General features: G+C 37.4%; 1 protein-coding gene across 3 annotated transcripts in view; it reads left to right on the top strand.

Annotated features, from left to right (window-relative positions):
- The window catches only part of adcy7 (adenylate cyclase 7), an 80,051-nt gene that overhangs the window by 25,278 nt on the left and 32,514 nt on the right, over window positions 1-22,259 (top strand). For 2 of the 3 annotated variants that reach the window (XM_012880198.3, XM_012880199.3), the window contains exons 2-6: window positions 9,263-9,716; window positions 9,841-10,017; window positions 15,639-15,836; window positions 16,003-16,167; window positions 17,555-17,704. In XM_012880198.3, coding sequence (XP_012735652.2) covers window positions 9,853-10,017; window positions 15,639-15,836; window positions 16,003-16,167; window positions 17,555-17,704 — 678 coding nt within the window. In that variant the 5' untranslated portion in view covers window positions 9,263-9,716; window positions 9,841-9,852. Of the gene's footprint in view, window positions 1-9,262; window positions 9,717-9,840; window positions 10,018-15,638; window positions 15,837-16,002; window positions 16,168-17,554; window positions 17,705-22,259 lie in introns of those variants that run through there. The other variant, XM_036136052.1, reaches the window with a different exon arrangement.

The raw sequence follows: 22,259 nt of genomic DNA, 5'->3' as shown, positions 1-22,259 counted from the left end.
TATGACACATTGACATGCATGTGCATCCCTTTTTGAGCGAGCTAGGCAGCCAAAGAATTTGGCCTTTGTTTCACTTTAATTGAAGCACATGTAGGAACACGATATTCAAAATCTGAATGTGACATCAGGCCAGTTAAAAAAATAAATACAGAAATGTTGGCTTGATTAAGATTATGTTTATTACCCGCAAAAAGGTTATTTTAAAAATGTACTTTTAATCTGACAATGAGCCTCATCTAAATGCACATTCTAATTTACTGAATATGACTGTAGTAGTTTTATAGCTCTGAGATTACACTAATTACACTAAAATTGTTCTGAGCTCTTTATTTAAATTGCAGGCTTTATGCTAAAGTATTAACAAATACAATTACACAAAGTAAGCTGAAATGTTTTTGTTTTTGTAAAACCATTCCACATTTTTTAACTTTATAGAGACAATTGACATTTAAAACATCTTGTTAAATGTTTTTAAAACTCCTAATAACCATTGACATACAGTAACTGATGTTCTTTTATAGTAGTAATGCAGTTACCTTCTAAAGCCTCCTATTTGTGTGACAACACCTACATTAAATATTGTCCTGAAGATGACTTGGGTGACATTTTCCTTTGAGGGAGGGCAGATGTTTTTAAATCCAAACAGCATATGAGAAGGAAATGTCTCAGCCTAATTCGATTAGTGCTATTTCAGTATTGGATTTGTCCCTCGGCTGATATGTTTAGATTTAAATTCTATGTATCTTTAAACCAATAATCTCCTATTTTTAACTGCTGTTTGTGTCAAGCAGAAAAACGGATGGCTACACTTGAGGCACTTTCAGCCTCGGCCCAATTTATAACTGCATGCGAAACGGTTGACCAGTAACGGACAGCTTCCAAGTACTGGGTTTTCGTGCTTGCACTTCCTGTATTTATTATAAGCAGGGGCATATAAGGCTTAAATCACTGCTGAAATAGAATCCTGGTAATATTGTTAGGTGGAGGCCGCTCCTTCTGGTGAATGCAGTTAATTCAATACCAGTAGCCGGTACTGGGGGAAAGGAGGACATATTGCTATGGGCAGGGTATGATAATCTAATCCACAAGTGTGCATTGCTGTACATAGATCAGCCTTCTATTTATAGAAATATGTTTTTTTTATATACAAGTTGCTGCAGGATTATGCTGGCAGCAAAATACCAACCTGGTCTGACCTGAATATTTGTCCAGCTGATTTAAAAAAATTAAAAAAATTGTTCAGTTTACCATTGGCGTTATGTAACATGAAAGTACATGTTGGGACATGTAACAACATGCTTTGGCTAAATGTTAAGAGCATATTCTGTGGAACATTAAAGTCCCGACACTTCTGTCAAGCTTGATGTATTCCTGTTTTGTAGAGCATGGGTATTAGACAGGCTGCATGTTAATAAATGAGCCTGTGAGTGACTCTAAGTGTTCAACCAATAAGGAAAGTAACCAAGGTTAAGCTTTTAGCATTTAGAGGTGAGCGAATCCTCTTCAGTGCCGACAGAGCAAATTCTTATTTCCTACATTTGATTGGATTTTATGGTGAATTAAGAACTTGTTTCTCTTTTAAAGTGAGAGTTAGCAGCTAAACCGGGGATGTGGATTCCTTGAAAACATCATATGTACGAGTATAAAAAAGTACCATATACCCTGCACTGACATACTCCTACATGATGGTTAAATTCATTCATATTTCACAGTAAATCCTAATTTTACTTTTACTTACTGAGTACTAATTATTTAGGCATAAAATTGTAGTTGCTCCCTGACCACTAACAGCATATAATAAACTGGGCTGAATTCAGGGCTGAATATTTCTTGCGAGCTGGATTAAAACAAATAAAAAAATGGCTTTAATTACTTAAAGTAGAAATAAGTAAGAAGTTTACTGTAAAATGAAGCAAAATCATTCTCATTTGTCGCCTGGGATGGAAGTAACATTCCCTCTAAACAATCGCTCCTCTCCATCAACAATTAATCACTACTTCTGTGGAGTGTATAGCCCGTGTTTACTTCCTGGTTCCTCAGCCAATCATTCCCAGGGATGCCAAAACAGAGCGCGACATTTGGTATTTTATCTCAGCAAAAGAGCAGCAGCCTACAAGCATGGAAGCCAGAAGCAGTTACATTGAAAGTTACATTGCTTGAAATATTTGACAAACAAAGTAATAAAGTATTTTTAGGACCTGTAATTATATCCAAAAGAAAACCTGTTAATTAATTAATTTCTTGAACTAATTAAAACTTGACATCTACTTAAGGAATTTTAAATAGGAAAAGGGCCTGAATGGACTCTTGCCTACATGCTCCACAGAGTTGGTTGGTAAAATGCAATGTTTTGTGGTTAAATCACTTTGGTCATTTCTATACGCAAAGCACCTTTAACCCGTGAATTATGCAGCATAGGCTGGGAAATGAGATTGCTTTTCCCTTTTTTCTCTTTCTGAGGCCGGGGTCACTCTTTGTCCTCTTTTGTCCAGGCTTGTTGAATGCCAGCACAAAAGGCAGCCATAACAGCAAAGTGATTTGCTGTGGGTAAAAGATCTGTCTTTGCAGCTTTCTATAAAAGGTTTTGAATCGGGAGTAGATTTGCTGAGGATATGATCTCTGGATAAGATTACTTTATTACCGATGAAGTGATTTCCAGTCAGCACCCCATTAGGTCTGGAAGTTAAATATCAAATGAGAACATATGTTTTCCTATTTCGATGTCTATCTCCACTGCAAACATGACTCAGAAGTGATAGATTAGTTTATACTCAGGCAAAAATGATAAAAGGACATTTCACATTGTTATAATGACAAGCAATTTACAGAAATACACATAAGTTTTTTTTTTCCCTATGTGTTATCGCTACAGTATTAATGTGTGCAAGATGAGAATCGTACTGGGCTGCTTGGATGCAATATTTGCTAGGCTATTGCATTTCAGGTGTCATGCCTTGATGCTTGGCTTGCTAATCGAGTACACAAACTGTCTGGTATCTTTACCTGAATTTCTGCATGACTATGGGTTATACAAGGAAAAGGGAAGCCCTTACACAGAACCAAAGTAGTCCAAACTCCTGCAGGACTTTTCTCAAAGGCGTCTCTAGAGCCACTAAACACATGTGGACAAGACCACCAAACTTTAACAACCTCATCAGAAACTCAAAAGCTGGGATCTTTAAAAGAAACTTGACTTTGACAATGTGCGGCCCTCACGGTGACTCTGACCCGTGCATTTTGGAGACGGGAAACTGACGATGCAGATGGTAAAGTCATGAGTTATGGACCCACTGCATGATGATTGCACCTAGATATTAAATTTCACTCCATATCCAACTTTAATCATAGATCGACTTTATCATTAACGGGGGAAACCATCATCGTCATCCCCCTGGTCTCCCTCCCTCCTCAGAATGTCAGTCTGAACGCACAGCATCAGATGAGTTTCAACATGGAGCCTGGTGTAAGGCTGTCATCCAAAACAGCAATCAAGTTTATCTTTTCACAAGTTGCTTTAATGTGGACAAGATGTGTGCTTTTGCCTCTGCTTTTACACTTGACAAACTCCTCTGTGAATTGTCTTTCACAGCGTCTTTGCTTTTTCTCTGTGGTTGCCATTTCACCATGACCCCCAACCCATTTTTAAGGTTAACATTCATGAGATGCTTTGCATTGATTATTGCATTGAATGGGGGCGTGTAGCGTACAGAACATGAGGCAGGACCTGGTACGCAAATGTTCAGGTGCAGCCGTGATCTATAAAGGAAAATTGTGTGCTGATGCGCAGGTGCATGGTTTTATAATCCTGCTTTTCATGCAGATGTTAAGAGAAGAGGAAACTCTTTTACATTTTACTTTTGATTAGTAAAATATTCATTTTGGACATATTGGAAACAGCAAAACATGTTGTCATTGCAGCCATGATGCAACCCGTTGACTATTAGACAAAGAAAAAAGACATAAATCTGAGAGCTTTATCTGTCCAAGCTGTGCATCAACTGACAGACATGAAGAAGGCTGTAGGCTTCCCTTTCATCTGGTCCGACTCTGATGACTGTGTAACTTCTAATGAAATGCCTTATATATTTTATAGACTTTATTAACAGTCTGTCTGTTCTTGCCATATAAAACCAGTATTTTATTCTTTTAAACAAAATACTAATTTGAATAATTTTGCGTGTGTCACTATGAACGTGTACTAAGCTCTTTTCGATATTTTTACCACGCATGACGCCATTTACAGTAATACAAGGAGTGCTGCATCAGATAGCCACGTTTATTGTCTAAACATGGTACTTAGGAGTTATATGTGCAGTAAATCTGACCCCAAGTGTAAGCGGTGACTAAATGTCCACTCGGGGATCTTTTCTTTCACAGTGGATGGCTTTTATTAATGCAAGTGGAGAGCTTGATCCCATTCTTCCGCTATGAGCGTTGTTCGAGCTCTCTGCTTGCCCTGTTTGTGTTAATGCTGCACAACTGCTACTAGTTGTCTTTTCACAAGCTGCTCTGCCAGATAGATTTGAGTAAAAATGTCAGAGGTTGACTATAAAATTCAAAACAAAAATGTATAACATGATGGCATTTATTTTTCTTCATACAGAAAAGCAACAATTATTAAAGATATACATGCTAATTGTTACAGTTAAAATAATGTTTTCTGTAACACTTGTTTACTGTTAGTTTGATACATACGCTTCAGTAGAAAGTATGGAATAAAGATCAGACCCACTAGATTTACAAGTTAATTTCAGATGCTTATTGTGCAGAATATTGTATGTTTTTAGCTGTTCTGCTCTTTATTGGGTTACATATAATATTTAAAACTGATGTTGGCATGCTAACATGAAAAGATGCTCCAATCAGGATTTTCATCAATACCAATTTCTGGATTTATCTCAGGCTTGACCTGCTCACTCCAATTTTCTTTTCTTAGGCTGATATTACCAAAAGAAGATTGCCTGCATTTGTGCATGAACGCATCGTTTTTTTCCCCAAACACAAATACGTGTATTTAATGTATCTGGAAGCATTTAATATTCAGGGGTAAAAACAATCAGAGCAGTGTCATGGAAAACATGTTAAATAAGATCTCTGGTCGAATAACCTGTGTATGTCAATTAACTAGTTGGTTGGTTATCCGCTCAGGTAACTAGCCTGTGATAGGTGGCTTAAAAGACTATTTCTATTTCAGCTCTGTAACTGTAGTTTTAAATTGCATCACTTTAGCAAGAATGATGGGTTTAGTTTTACACTGATGAAAAACACTGACATATTTAAGAGAAAGAAGAAATATAATTTTCATGTTCCTTGGTGGGAAAATTTAGTTGTACCTGCAGCAAAAGGACAAGCAAGTCCAAAAATGCAGATTCACACAAAGGTAAAAATAATTCAAAAACAGGAAGTAAGAATAAGAGACTGTGCAGTAAGTGCACAGTTACAGCATAGCAAGAATAATACTGTGCATTTATTAAAAATACCATACGCAGACTCAAAGAAATGGGCAACTGAGTTGGAGAATTTGAATAATTTACATGTGCATAAAAGTAACAGTCGACTATTTACAAGAAATGGGAACACTATGCAGCTGTAATATGCTTGCAAACTGAAAATGAGTCTTTTTCGTAAGTGAGTGAAAAGAGTTGTAACTTTGTTTAAGATAAGATAAGAAATCCTTCATTGTCCCACAATGGGGGTGATGGTGGCAAAGACACACAACAGGGTTATACACAGTTTCTAGTAGTGAAAAAACAAGTTAATCTAATCTAAAGTTAGTTCTATCTTCACCCAGCTGACTAGCAATACATGGCAACAGGTGGGGGAGGGGCATCCCTGTGTTGTTCTATGGTCTAAACAGAACAGAACCATTAGCCACAGGACAATCTTATCATTAAAACACTGAGGCACCGCAGATGATGGTTCACAGTCCAGCATAAGTCTCTTCTTTCTTTTTTGCCATCTTTTGTCCTCCTTCCGCTTGTAGCTCCGTTTTTATGGCACATAGCATCTGTCACAGTTGCTATGCTGGAGACAAACATGAAGCTGTGTCTTTCCCTGCGCACACTGAAGCAGAGCGAGAACAGGAAATGAGTTTTTTTTATTGACAACGGTGTAAAGTTCATGTTGTCTGTCTCAGAATTTTTACTAAGAATTTTCATTGGGTTCAGTAATGTCTCTAAATCCTTAAAAACAGCTTCAGTGTCCTTGCCTCTGTTCTATGACTGTCATCCTCGCTGACAGTTCAGCATAATTATAAGGACCTCTTGCAGCTGTAGAGCTCTAGTTCTTTTAAGAGATAAGGACAATCTATAACAATCTATATTCACACTGTGTACTTTCACAGACCTTACCCAGCATGATCTCCCAGCATCTAATGTACATTGTGGTCTTCCTCTAAGCACAAAGCAAATGCTTCAACAAAAAAATAACAACATTAAAAAAAGAGGATTTCTTTACTTAACTATTTTAACATCATTGGATTGCAGAATATTAAAAATAATATAATTGTTTCCCCTGTCGCCAATCTAACTTGAAATATACAGTAGTGGCTTTCAAAAGTATTATTGTCCTTTAAACATATTTTTTTGTGTCAGGCAACAACCACAACCTTCAACTCATTTGTTTGGATTGTTTGCGATTGAAGGTAAAATTCTACATGATTTATGAAAAAAATTCACACTCAAAATCTGAAGGTTGCTGGACTTCTTATCTTCTTTCTTGAAGACAATCAGCCTCTCATCCAAAAAGGCTTATTTAGTACTAGGCTGATTGGTTGTAGTCAGAGCAATCACACAAACCTTCTTTCGTGGAACAGTGTTTTGGCCTAAATGCCATCCACGCGTCTAAACCCCTGGCTAGGTCTGGTTCCTTTGTGAGAATAAGACCTGCTTTCCACTTCCTTCATCTAGAGATTGGCAACTAGTTTTACCCCTTGTGGGGCACATTTTGGACAGGGAAAAACAAGAAAAACTACCAGTGCTTTCTGTTGCAATGGATGAAACCAGTTTCAGCCATTGCAGCCAATCTCTACATAAAAGAAGTAGAAGGTGGAGAGCTGGACTCCTCCAAGGGAACAACACCTAGCTGCTGGTTTTTAGATGTGGGTTCATACTGAGATTAAATTACACAATTGGTTACTGTATTCACTCATAAAACCACTTTTAAAGACAAGTATTTGCACTTGATACTATTTACAGATAAAAGGAGTAAATGCTATTTGCCTTTCATTTCACCATCATACCCCCTCTTATGTTGGTCTATGAAACAAAATCCCAATAACATACATTGTTGTTTGTGGTCAGAACTTAATAATAAAATGTGAAAAAATTAAAAGAGCAGTGCAAAACCGTGAGATTACTTAGAAAAAGCCCAAGCGTCCATTTACTTGAATATATCATCTTGTAATCCAATCAATGTAACTATTCCAGTTTGTAAGCTGTAATAATACACAGTTTTTCTACTTTCACAGGCCGTGCCCAGTTCTGTTTGATTCGTGCATCTCACACAGCCACCACGGATGTGGGTCTGTTGGTTAGTCTTGTTAGTTCCGCTGGGTATAGATTAAAATATTCTGAGAGCTTGTTTAAGAGGTAACTCCACGACTGTGAGTTGTTAAGTAAAGGTTTTCCAAAGCAGCTGGCCTTTTTGTTGGTGAAATCATCATCATCTGCTCAACGTTGCGTTAGGGATGAGCTGAAACCCTTCCGCAAACAGAGATAAGGGCTCGCTTTGTTGTTGCAGTTGCATAGTTTAGGTATGAATAAGGTTTTTCCTTCGCTGAGCAGTCCGGACGTTTATATTTCGCTCTCACAGCTGTCCTCTTGAGTCACATAATCCCTGATGATGTGTACCTTGAAAGATGGAGACAATAATAATGTTAAATTAGGTTGGGATTAATATTTTTAACCATTTCATTTAAAGAGTGTTCATTCCGAAGTCTTAACTTGGGGAAGTTCTACTTTCAACATTGATCACTCTGTAATTGCTCACGTGTTTAAGTCAACTTTACTTTAATTAGTATATTTTAAGTTGATTGGAGATGTGGAGTAAATAACTTGAAGACAATAAGGCTCTGTCTGGACTGTATTAAGCTTTTTCAAAGTTTAGAAGAATAGAAAGCATTTTAAAATTGATTCTTTGTTTAAATGGTGTGTGGAGATTTTTAGATGAGATGTTGCCAATGTTGAGGTTTTAAGGTTAGTTAATGTCATAGGATCTGGCATTAATTGTTTATTTGGCAACTGTTTTGATAATCTAGGAAAATAATCCAAACTACATGAAATTAAAGCATAAATAATTATTTCCAAGTCAGGTTTTGTGAAAAAGGTTCTGACGTTGAATGTGTTTCTGAAGGGACGAAATACAGTCTGTGAAATATTACATCTTTTTTCACAATTCCTAGTGTTTCCTAGGTTTTTGACATCCTTATAAGGTTGAAGCAGTGGATTTCTCAGAAGATAAATAAGTTGCCTCAGGGTATCTGGACTTCCCTTCGTTTGTCCTCTTTCAACTTTTAAAAGTGCCTGGACAACCAGTGTCACATTGATGAAGGAGTAAATGATGTTATCTACATGTTCATGTGATTGGCAGAAACAAAAATGTATATTTATTATCAGCTTATGGATGTACTATACTGTCTAGTGGCTAAGAATCAGAATCAACTTTATTCCTTATCAATGGATTTGGTTACAGTGTATGCAACAGCAACAACAGAACAAACAAACACACAAACAGCAAACTACAATATATAACAAAATAACTTTGCAGAGAAACGTAGGAACAGGAGCAGCATGTACAACAGAAGGAGTGTATTGTATTTTGTACACTCATGAATAAAAAATATATGCATCCACATACGTGAAAGATGTAAGGCCTACACTCCACGAGTAATGTTTTTTTTCCCCCCAATTCAAAGTTACCATCTGAAACTAAAACACTTCCTCCAGTAAAAAAAAACTAAAGGCAGCCACATTTAAACCTAAATAATGTTTGAAAAGTTGAAAATGAACTGAATAACAAATAACCAACATGCCTCACTGTTCAGGCTGATTTCAGGTCATAAACAGCTGACCAGGGCTGTTTTCGTACAGTGGAGGGTCCTTAAACCAGACTTTTAGCAGTCAAATAAACTGTTTTGCAATAAATACCAATTTAACTAATGACATACAACTCTGATAAGTATTTTCCTAGAAAAGTAGATACAGATCTATAAAGTTAAAACTCTTTTTAAAACATTGTTCCTTTTTTTTCCTTTTCCTTCCAGGGGCCTGTGAGGACTGGAACTGCGAACCTATCCGCTCCGTTACATCCTAAATCCTCGTCAGATCTTTGTTGATCTTTCTTGCACTCTTCATCGTCTCCTGTTTTCTTCCCTCATACCCTCCTCCCTCCTTTCGCTTCATCTTCCCTCCTCTCCTTTGTGTCTCCAAGCCCCGGGCTTTATTACTCAAACCCACTGACGGGAGCAACGCACAGTAGTTGGCAAAGGATGAGGCACGTTTGCTTGCCAACACCAGACAGAGGATAAAAGACACAAAAAAAAAGACTATAGCAACAGGGAGGAGTGACAAAGAGAGAGAAACGGAGGCAACAACTACTGGAGGGAGCTACAACAAAGCTGTGACAGACAACAAAAACAATCAGGATGCCAAGACAAAGGATAGACACAAGTTTCACTTGATTGTCAGGAGCTAGCACCACGCTCCTACCGAATAAAGGTTGGTGATGTGTTTTATTTTTGCTTCCTTTTTAACAAACTCTTGTGCTTACTCAAAGGAAGCTGTGGAGACACACACTTCTGCTCTCCTTGCCTCCTTGTTAACACCCACTTTGCCTGTGTAGGAAGTGTGAGCCATGCCAGCCAAAGGAAAGTACCTGCTGAATAACCAGGAGCTCAAAAATGAGGCGCTGTACCGCAGATTCTCCTGCATCAGCCAGTACCAGCCACTGGCGCTGCTGCTGGGCCTCTCCATACTCTGCTGTGTAATTTTCCTCATCCTCTTCTTTGCCTTTAAGCTGGTGAGTTTTCATTTAGGGTTTTGTAGTTAGATGAGAAAATCATATTTTCAGGAACAAAAAAAGAAGAAAATCCATCCATCCCTGTTAGTTTGTCATATGGATATTGTCACATTCACTGGCCTCTTATGCAGGAAAAGGATTTACATCATATGATTTTATGAATTTCTGCATATACTGAAGAAGTATTTTGTGAAATATTAGTATTTCACCTGTTGATTTTTCTAAGTAAGCAATTAGTTGTTAAATTCTATTTAAAAAGACATATAACTATGTCTTTTATATAAGATGCAAAGTCTTGGTCACCCTTAACTTTCTCTGGATGAATAGTCTCCATGAAGTTTATTATTTATTTATCAAAATAAATAAACATATGGGAGGCATTGCTATGTTTATTAACCTTTTTTTTTCTAGTGGCAAAAAGTAGTTCATTACATTTCTAAATATATAAAACCATGGTCAGACAATTTGCATGTATGTTGTATAATAACGAGACGTTCTCTCTGTGCATGCGTGGGTTCTCTCAAGCTACATGACTGTTAGGTTAGTCAAACTGTCGTTACGGTTGGATAAAAATAAGCTCAAAACTAAAGCCTCCTTTTGTCTATTTTAATTTTCCTGAATTCCATATTTTAAATCATCAAGTCAAAAGATTTTGCAGCAAAAAAAACAAAACAAAAACTTTTTCAGTATTTGAATTTCTTAAGTGAACATATATGTCAGGCTGAAACACACAGACCACCCAGCATCGTCACTGTTGTCTGTTCTGAGCAGCGGAGATCCTGTAAGCCATTTTAAGCTTTGTTTTAAGCTAAGTTCAGACTGCCTGTTTGAAGCTGGTATTGTAGAAGTTTGAAAGATGTTGCATGTCGGTTCATACGCTGTGTTGCTGCTTAGTGCATATAGGTATTATACTGCTCGACCCATTATTGTTATTTTGGCAGCTTTAAGTGTCAGCAGACCGTCGACTACAATGCTGCAAGTCAGATAACCCTGAAAAACTGGTAACAAATTTAACAGACAGACCCGACTATTCTCAATACGCTAAACATAACATCCGGCTACAATGTAATTTAGCATTAGCTGCAGGCGAAGCAAGCGCATGGGATGGCTTTGGATACAAATCCGCCACACTATTTAGATAACGTGCTTGGCCTGCCGTACAAATTTTTGCAAGCAGTGTACAAAACAGTAGACCTGTAAGCTTTAGGTCCATAATGTAAAAGTGTTCGGTTCAGTCTCGTTGACCTCTTCCTATTTGCATTTCCTGATAAGTGGACTATTTATAAACATGAAAAGCAAACAGCCAGAAGCATACAAGCAGCAGCACATTCTGAAACAACTCCAATGATTGCATATTCCACTGAAAGCATAAAGAATATTAATACTAATAAAATAAAACCAATAACGGAACCAGTACTTCAAAGCTAGTAAATTAGAATTTCTAGCTTTCTTGCTGTTTTGTGTTGCAAGTATTATCTTAAGAATTGTATTAGGTTAGTCTTTATCTCACCAACAGAAGTTTTCTGCATACTTAAAACACTCCCACACCTCTTTACACATAATAGGGAGTACACTGTATTCTTTCTTAACACATTCCCAGAGACCCCATTCAAGACCCTGCATACACTATTCAGGATCTGGCTGATTTTTAACTATGTAGTTACAGGGCATGTGGTTGTTCTGAAGGAACTGGAGAGATCAAATGATGAAGTGGTATAATACATTTACGGGACAGTTTTTAGTCACACACACACACACACACACACCCACACACATCTGGCCTTGTTTGAAAAGTGGTAAGAAAAAAACTACGGTTGAAAGTTTGCAGTTTATCGTCACTGCGATGCATCAAACCTCTGGAAGAAATTATTCACTGCAGGTTGAGTTTTTATGGCTTACTTACAACAATACTTTGTGTGGCGCTGGCTCTGCACATCACCCTGTGCACAACAGTCCTGGAGGGAAACGCTGTAGTAGCAGCATCGTGGTGAGGGCATACACCAGGTACAGGAAAGGTAGTCAAAAGGATGGGAAGATGGATGGAAATGAAGCCCGGCTCAATCTTTAATGAAGGCCTTCTAGTGTAGGAGGGTGGAGATTCCCATCTGACAAAGTTTGAGCTTTTTTGCTCAAAGACGACAAACCCCAAAGGACTTGCAGCTACCACTGCAGGCATGGCAAATTATTGACTCAGAGGGGCTGATTAGAAATGTTAGCTACACTTTTCAGATCCCTTCACGCCTATTCTTGGTCTACCAGATAATGTTAATAATAAAATACATTAAAGTTTATAATTGTAATGAAATGTAGACCTGTTAAAGGGACTGTATTCTTATTGAAGGTACTGGGCTTATTTAATCTGTTTCCAAGGAAGATATAGGAGATATAATTAGCCTCTTTTATCAGTACATATGTTTAAAAATACCTCATAGCTTTCCTTCCTTCCTACTTGCTTTTATTCTGTTTTATTTTCCTATATTTTAATCATGTAAAGCACTTTGCATTGTCTCTGTACTGAATTGTGCTATATAAATAAATTTGCCTTGCCTTGCCTTGCCTTAACTACCATACCTGTGCGGTGGGTGGGTAATGTGACTGAGATGTGTATGATGTAACTGAAAGTAGGAGAGGACTGCACTGAAACATACTCATTTTCAGTGCAGTTGTCAGGCTGTAAACGCGCACTTAGAAGAACAAATAGTTAAAAAAAGACAGCAACACCTTCAGATGGCTCTGCCTTTTCAGATGATGTTCTACTTGAGCCGCAGCTGTCAAAACTAGAATTACAAAACTACACAAACAAAAAAACTAAAAGAATGTTGCTGCCAGTCATGATCCAGGCTTCTGTGTGTCTGATCTGCTGACCATGAACACACTGTTGATTTTGGCATGCAGCAAGCTGCAGTTTAGCGGGTCCAGCCCATCGTACTAAACTGGCCTTTTCTGTTAGCATAGATTATATTACTTTCCCGTGTTGGAAAAATGAACCTAGCCTTCCTAGTATTGTCTTGCTGCAGGCCTTTTGGCACACTCCCTTTTTCTCTTGTTTCAGTCCCACAGAATAGCGCCATTCCTCATGTTTACGCTCCACACGTGCGCATAAACATGCTGCGGTTTTTCTCTCCTGCTCTTGCACAAAAACACCATCAGCGTTTTTTTTGTCCTTCTGCTTTATTCTCTTTCTCAACCCATTAAGATCTGGGCCAGCACATCTTCATTCATCCACAAAAGACTCTCTTGGTCCTTGGTCCATCCCCTGACAATCAATCTGTCAGCTTCCTTCTGTTTTTCAGCAGCTATATTTTTTTGGGATTCTTTTTCTTTCACCTTATATGTCTCTCTTGTGAACACGCGAGTTGTTCCGTGCATTTGTTGCCAGGATAACAGCTAACGTGGGTTAAGAAATGTTGGAATGGAGCTTGTAAAAGTTGAATGCAATAGAAAGGCAACCAGTGGTAGAACGTCAATGGTCAAAACTTGGTATTGGTCGTTGATGTTCACTGATTTTGTTGAGAGGAAAAAAAAAAAAACTGGTCAGTTAGTTGCGATTTGAGATTTAGTTTTCAGATTTCGATTTGATTTAGGTGTGATTTAAACCACTTATTGTATTATTCACCACTGCAGCTTTTACACCCGTTTTTGATGCAATGCGTTTGTAACAATTACTCGTAAGATATCGGTTAGATGTAAAAAAAAAAAAAAATAACGTAGGAGGCAGGAATTTTGAAGGAAAAATTGTAATGATTAGAATTCCGGAAAAAAAAACAGGAAAGGAAATGTTTTTTTCTGCTTTTGATGTCTTTCTTGGCATGTTAAAAAAAAAAACAGAACTTGTGATTTCTTACTTGATTTTGCTGGTGAAAAACAGAAATTTCTCTGCCCCCTCCAAATTTCTTCATTACGACACAGAGTGCTGACGGGGTTTGGTTAAGAACCGTCCTTTCCCAGTGCTGCCATGGTAACCAGCAGGCTCGCCATACAATGCAGGGATGGCCTTCTCCGCTCAGAGATCTATTAAGACTGACTAGCTGCGTTTGTCTCGCTGCGGAGCACTTATTTAACCCCTTGCTGTCTCTCCTGCTGATGCTACGACTCCCACCTTTGCTTTCAGTCTCACGGAGACATTTTCACATCATGTGGAGAAACACGTAATGCTCCCATGGATGCATTTGCATTCGTAACACATTAATCAGCAGATGTTCATGTCGGCGTAATCGCCTAACCCTGGTTTTAATGGCAACCTGGCCAGGGCGTAGCCCGCCCCTCGCCTAATGACCGCTCGAGGTAGGTGCCAGCACATGTGTTGGTCAGCCACGTAAAATCCCAGAAACCTACATGGAAGTTTGTGATTATAAGGCATCTGGACAAAATCCAGCTGTGTTTTGGTGGCCTTTAGTAGCCTTTTATGGATTTTACTGTAGCAAATAGCCAACTTTGCATGTTCTTTTAGCAGCAATAGGCAGTGGTTACTGCTGTTGAAGGTATACTGAAGGTTCAAAGAGCTAGCAAACCTATAACATTTCCTGTAATACTGTTCCTATGGTTTAAAGCAATTTTAATGGAAAGCCAGAAAAAGTGTTGCCGTACAGCATATTGGGGTTACAACCATATGTTACAATGCATCAAACGTCAAATGCGTTCTAGTCCATCATATGTTAAAATCACTTTACTGTCGTCGCCTGTTTTGCTCACTTCTCTGAGGAATATCTAAATGCACATTTCTGTTAATGAAACCTCAAATCCTTGCACAAAAAAACACCTTATTACCTCTATTTATTTGGAATTCATGAAGGACAACTAATCCATGTAACATGGCTCATACCACTCATAAAGGGGCTGATATCAAAGCCCTCGGACTCTGATACAAACTTTTGATCTTATCTTTTTTAATCTATTGCATGCTTTAATGTAAAAAACAAACAAAACAACAACAACTGTAAACTTTGTTCATTGTCTGGTGTGCGTACTCTTAGTCGGAGTGTACTAAAAGAATTTTCACCACGGTAACACGCAGTGACAATAAAGAATATTTGAAATCTTTGAAAACTTTGAAATCTATCGTAGGTGTTGGTACATACTGTCAGTCAGCTGGCTGCACTTTACCTCCTCTAAAAGTAAGACAAATTTGGCTATGTGAAAATATGTTTGAGAAATGTCATAGTGTGGAAAACAAGAGAGTGCTACCCAATGTTAATTTTAAGGTAACACTGTTTCTAAACCACAGTTGGGAAGACTGTGATATTTTTACTGCAGGTTATCGCCTCAGAAGATCTTCATGTCTACTCAGTAAAAACCTGGCTGATGTTCAAGTCTCCCTCTCTTGGTCGACGTTTCAAAATGTTATTATTTTAAATCTGTGAGTTAAATCAGATCCCATTGTTCGGGGCTTGTTTTACAGTTGTATTCAGTTTTCTTAAAGCAGCAGAGGTTATCTGTTAAAGCCAACACATGTTAATGATATGAAAGGGATTGCTTGTGCAGCAAGCAAGAGTGTGCTTGAAAAGCCAAGTACAGAAAAGCTGTCTGAAGATCTAAATTTAATGAGCTAAATATGATGTAACAATTTGATTATGGTATGGTATAACACATGTTTATGTTTTTCTCTCCCATTGTTGCCATAGAGTGCACAGGACCATCGTGCCTTTGTGAGTGTGGTGAGCTGCAGCCTGTGTGTTTTCCTAGCTGTATTTTTGCTGGTGTGCACAGAGATTCTCTCACAACGATGGAGGCTCTGGCTGGGCCTGGTTATCTGGGTCACTCATCTAACCCTGGGTTACACCTTCATCTTCAGTGGCAGCATCATCTTACCCTGGGACCAGGTACCTCACCTTTTGAGCAGAGTTCAGAAGGACTGAAGTTTGAGTTGTGTCCCTCCGCAGCTACAATTTCAGCAAACCGGATCATGCTGACATGTGCATGTTCTGACGTTTACAACGTTTAAAAAGTGTTTGAAAGCACTGAGATTTTTCTTCTTCTTCTTTTCAGGTGCCTTTCTTCCTCTTTATCATCTTCACAGTCTATACCATGCTGCCATTCCAGTTATGGCATGCTATGGTACTGAGTGTCATCACCTCCCTGTCTCACATATTGGCCCTCACAGTGTACTTTGCAACTGACACATCAAACACACCAAAGGCCATTGCATATCAGGTAAAAGCAACTGGACAAGAGACATGCTGCAACAGTTAAACCAGTGGTCTCGAACTCAGATCTTCGAGGGCTAGTGTCCTGCAACTTTTACATGTGTCCCTTGCCCTACACACTTGAATCAGACGGGTAATTTGTCTCACTCGCATGGTGTCTGTTGTGTATATTAGCTCTACAGAGATCTGCTGATGAGCTAATATCAGACTCAGATGTGTTTAGACGAAGATGCATCTAAAAGCTGCAGGACATTGGCCCTCGAGGGCTACAGTGTGACACCGCTGTTTTAAGATCTTCATACATAGCTTACTTATCTGTCTGGGATTATTTATTGTTCAAAATGAGCATTCTCTATCATGGAGGTTTGTAATGCTAACATGCTGCTCTGATTTAACAGATGCATCTCAGTAATTAATTGTCAACAAAATATTTCAATAGTTCAGTTTAAAAAGACACAGTCATATTTTTAATTCAATACATGCGGGCGGATATATTCTAAATGTTTATTTTTGGAGTGGGAAACCAAAGTCCATTCAAATTATTATTTTACACAGTAAGGCAATAATAAATAGAATTTGAATGCAAAAATGTCATTCTGGAAAGCATCTTAATGTTCAGTTCAGTATTTGTTCTCAAAACTTGTTCAGCATTCCTTTTACTTATTATTAACTGTGTGGTGGAAATCAGCCGGTGGCATTGCTGAGGTGGTAGGAAAGCCCAGGTTGCTTTAATTGCAGTCTTTGACTGAACTGCATTATCAGCTCTGTAGTCTCTCATCTTCCCTTTGACAGTACCCCATAGATTCTCTCCATTGGTCAGGCGGTCAATCACGCACAATAGTCACAGCTTCTCAATCTTATCAAGGCTGCTTTTGTCCCTGGTGATGGTGCACTTTTTTCTTTTGCACTTTCTCCTTCCATTCAACTTTCAGTGAATGTGCTTAGATGAAGTACTTTATGAACAGCCAGCTTCTCTTAGCAATGATCTTTGGTGGCTTAGCCTCCTTCCAGAGGTAGTCACTGACTGTTATCTGTCTTATGTAATATTCTAATGATCTGAGGGACTGGATTTTGTGTTTTCATTAGCAATAAACTGTATGAATGAAAATGAACAAAAAATATTTTTTGATATATATCACTCTACATGTAATGAATCTATAACATATGAATTTCACCCACCAAATCTAAATACTTACACCAGTTAACCATTCAGTGTAGTTCTGTTCATACTGAGATGCACCTGCAAATATAGATGTACAGCATTTTCTTAATCTAAACACTTCATAAAGGGCAAATTTAAAAGCATAATGCATGGTTTATGTGTGTAACGTCGATGTGCACTAAAGCTGATTCAGTTATAGTTTTACCATGTGTTGCTGTGTCTCTTCGTACAGCTCCTGTCCAATGCAGTGGTGTTTCTGTGTGGCTGTGGAGTCGGAGCCTTTTATAAGTTTCTAATGGAAAAAACGTTAAGGCAGACCTTCCAAGATACTCTGAGGTGCCTAAGCATGCGGGTGAAGCTTGAGATCGAGAAGAGACAACAGGTTAGTAAAACTAAAACGCTTGACCTTCATGTTATGTTGCAGACTCGGCAGAATAGCTACATTTGACCGGGAAGTAGGCAGCATTTCATGAGAATACCTGTGTAATGTTTCCAAAGCCCTTGAAAGTTTTGCTTATGTAAGCAACAATTATTCAACACCTAAGTGTTTTTTATTTTTTAAGAGGGTGTACCAGGTCACAATAATACAGCAGTGTGTGTATATGGCAAAGCCTTCCTGCATTTTGCATATTCTAAAAATCTAACTGAAAAAAAACAAGCACTGTGAGGAAATAAAACTATATATATATATATATATATATATATATATATATATATATATATATATATATATATATATATATATACATACATATATATATATATATATATATATATATATATATATATATATATATATATATATATATATATATATATATATATATATATATATATGGGGGAGAGAGAGAGAGAGCGCCTATCAGTAATTGTCATCACTGTGATGTTTTTTCATTTCTAAGCAAAAGCCTGTGGCGATTCTCATTTTGAGGTGCATTGGTTTCATTGCTGCTAACAAATCCCTCTCAAATCACATGTTTCTGTGATGTCTTAAATCAGGTACATCTGTGCAGACTTGTTTTGATTTCAGAGAGAGGCCTTTAAAATTGTTTTGTCATTTGTTATGACTTTTAATTTGTGTTTTACATAAAGAATACACTACCGGTAGAATTACAGCACTGAAAGGAATGAGTCAGCTGTTTACATTTGAATCCTAAGTATTAGGAATATACTTTTGACCATTAGTTATAACATTATAAATTATATCATAGTGCATCTATATTCTCTATGCCCATTAAGGTATTACTGATATTTTCATGAGCTAATTTCCTGTGGATTCAATGATTTTTTTTGACCTATTTTTTCCTTGCATCTCCAGTTAGAAAATGTCTCCAAGGAGGAAACTCGGACCCAGTGACCCTCTCAGTCAGTGTCAGGACATATTGCGATCTGTCAGGAAAATAGGGGACAGTCTTTTTAAGAAGTTGCGATTTAGCTCCTTAGGATTTTCTGACAATAAGGAACACCTTTTTGTCAGCTAAATTAATGAAGTAAGTGTTGTTAAATTTAGACATGCAGTCTCAGGTCACAGTTACAAAAAAGATGTCCCATGGAGATATAATTTTACTTAATCATTAATCCAACATAACTTGAATGAACCCTAACCCTATGAATAAATAATAGATGCAAATACATACAGTAATAATTATTTTATTTAAATAATCACCATTTACAACTACTCACTGAGTTACATATCGACTCTCTCACTAACATACACAGAATGTATTCTGTGTTATTTCTGCTTTTAACTCAAACATTTTTTTGTTGAGTATTGCAAATTCAATCTCAAAGGGGGTTGCCAGGTTACGGGAGTTTTCCTTTGCTGCAAAGTCAACGACACAATGCAAGCGACTATCTACTGTCGCTATGCGCTCTTCTAGGAGGACTGAATGCTGCAAGTCAGTGACTCCATGCAGCCTGCTGGGTTTCAGTAGAAAACTTTTTTTAAAAAAAGGAAAAAAAAAAAAGAAAAAAAAAAAAACTTTTTAACCAGTCGGCCTGTATGATTCAATGGTGTTGTGAATTGGCGCTATATGAATAAACTGAATTGATTTAATTGAATGTCAAATTAAGAAAATGCATAAATAATAACAATGGAAAAATGTTTACATTGGCAAATGTGCAAATATAATTTAAGGCAGTTATAGTATTACAATGAAATAAAGTTTGGCTTATGACAAGAGAGATTTGTTTAACGAACCAAATGAATCATATCAGATTAACTAATATAAAATTACCTATTTTTTGTCTGCATTGCGTCACATACGTTGCACCCAACATTAATATAGCACCCAACAAAACACAGCTGGATTTTTACATAACAAACAGATTTGACGACTGCCCTATAATAAATTACATTTAATACACAAAGTGCCAGGCTGCAGACTATTGTTTGTTCACGAGAGGACACTGTAACATATGTCACATTAGCTGTATTATTTAAGATTCAGAGCACAGTTTTTATACCTGAAGCTCTTTTTGTGAAGTGAAGGAAGATGTGTTTTAGAATAAATGTTGTGTAGACTCCATAAAACAGACACGACTAACCGCTCAGGCAAAAAGTCTGATATTATTATTTTGGCTCTGCTGTCTAGAATAATCAGATTCTTGGCTGGAAGGCTAATAGCTCTAGAAATAGTATAAGCTGATATGATATACCAGTCAAACCAGAGCATACAGAAGGCCTTAAATCCAGCTAAAAGTTAAACTGCATGAGTTGCTTGGCTGCTACTTGTGTCGTTTTCTTGCATCTTGACAAAAGAATAAAATAAAATGTAAATGCCTTCCTTGGGCTCTTATGAAGTCCAAAATACAGCTGCATTGAAGAATTTGTGCTCTTTGATGCTGCTTTATTTTTCCCTGCCCTGTGCTTGCGTGATTAATAAATATGAATGCATACTTTTGCATACCACGGTTTCTTCAGTGAAAGGACTGAGCCCTCGTCCATGAGAAACTTCAATTCTCAGATCGGTGCAGCAGGAATAAAACCCCATCGGTTTTCTTTCAGCTAGGAAGTCTAAAATCAATTTACAGAGTCGACTTCACTGTGTGCTTCTGTTGAATGACTGTTAAAGGCTGATTGCATCATTGCTTTTTCCTAATATGGGAGAAGATGGTATGCAGGACATGTGTGGCCTGTGGTGATAAACTTATATTAGACTGGTTTTTAATACAGCAATGTTAGATTAAGAGTATTATTAATTCATGCATTTGTGTCATCGCGCTTAGCGTATCGTAATGCTCTCTTGGGTCAGATAAATCTTCACTCTCACGCCTCCAAACCATACAAAATGCTGGGGCCGGACTTTTGTCTCCTAATTCCTAAAAGCGTGATCATATCACCCCCATTTTATATTCCTTACACTGGCTGCCGGTAGAGTTCAGGATCCACTTTAAAATTCTCACACTAACTTATAGAGCGCTAAACAACCAGCACTCAGATTACTTATGTAATCTTCTTACAAAACATGCCGCTGCTCATTCCCCTCGTTCAGAAGCTCAGATTCTGTTGGTTGTTCCACGTACCAGATTAAAAACAAACGGGGATCAATCCTTTCAGTCCGTGGCACCAATGCTGTGTCACAGGCTACCTCTGCAGCTTTGTTTAGGTGACTCTGTGGACTCTTTTGAGAAACAGTTAAAACTTTTCTATTTTAAACAGGCTTTTTGCTGAATGTTTATTTATATTGTGATTTTATTTTAATTTTATTGTTGTTTTATTGGCCTTCTGTACAGTGCTTTGTGATTGCTTTGTCTGTGAAAAATGCTTAATAAATACTTCACTTATTTCCATTTGGATGACACCATCTAATACAGCACTGAGATCGCTAGTTTTTAGTGCTTGAAAATCTGGGTAATTTATGGACGTGCACTCAATCATCTTTAACCATCAACTTATACAAATATGAAAAATAGGTACAAGTAAAAAGATAAAAAAATTATGTTTTCTTAAAAACACATTTATAAATTCCTACTTTTTGAAGAAAGGTGCTTTCCAAACTTTACTATTGTAGGTCATATTGTGAATTTAAGGAAGCTAATCATGGCAAATAAAAAAATAATAATTTCCATTCAGAAAGTTTAACTTTAACCCTTTAAACGATGAGCATTTTCCTCCAGGTGTTCTGAAGTGTTGAGTCCTTCTTTGTACACTGGCTTACTCAAGTTTCAGCCCCTGTAGATGACAATTTTCTAGGGCCAAGTGCACGTTTATTTATAAAGACTTTGCAGTAATGACGATTCAAAGTGCGGTTCTAAGATATATGATTCTGTTTATTATGCCTTTCAACTCTGATGTGTGATGAATCCTTCAGACACCAACATGTCCCATAAACCCAGGTGATAAATCTGTATTTTGTCTTGTCAAAATAGAAAATATTGGAAAGAAAACCTTTTGATTTGGTCTTTTAAGCTTTTTATCACTAGCAGTCTTTTACAAAGAAACATTTTCTTATTTCCTTAGCTGGCTAAGGAAATAAGCATATTTATTATTTAGAAAAAAAAAAAAATCTGTTGGCTTAAAAGTTACATGTAGTACATTATCAACTCCATCTCTGTATATCAGAAGAATCCAATGTTTTTGTTTTCACATTCACTACCGTTGACGTCAAACGAGATGTATTCACAGTTACTGTTCATGTGAAAAGACATTGTAGATAAATCGTACAATCCCAAACTCATCCCATGTAGTCAGAGCTTGCAACCTATTGCCCTCCTGGTAACATAAAAGGAGATTACACATTTCATAAAAATGTGTCTCTTTATATCTGACCTTAATTAGCCAACAAACTACAAAAACTCTGGATATGGAGGGCCTTTTCTTTGATGCAGCCACTTGGTTCGTTTCCTGACCTTGGGACTTTGCTGCATGCCTCTGATTGTTTCCTGTCTGTTATTGTCAATAAAGGCCACGAGACCAGAAAAAACAAACAAACAAA

This window comes from Fundulus heteroclitus, chromosome 4 (assembly GCF_011125445.2).
Source record: "Fundulus heteroclitus isolate FHET01 chromosome 4, MU-UCD_Fhet_4.1, whole genome shotgun sequence".
Taxonomy (NCBI): domain Eukaryota; kingdom Metazoa; phylum Chordata; class Actinopteri; order Cyprinodontiformes; family Fundulidae; genus Fundulus; species Fundulus heteroclitus.
Note: the sequence above shows the minus strand (reverse complement) of the source record. Positions and strands in the feature narration are given on the sequence as shown.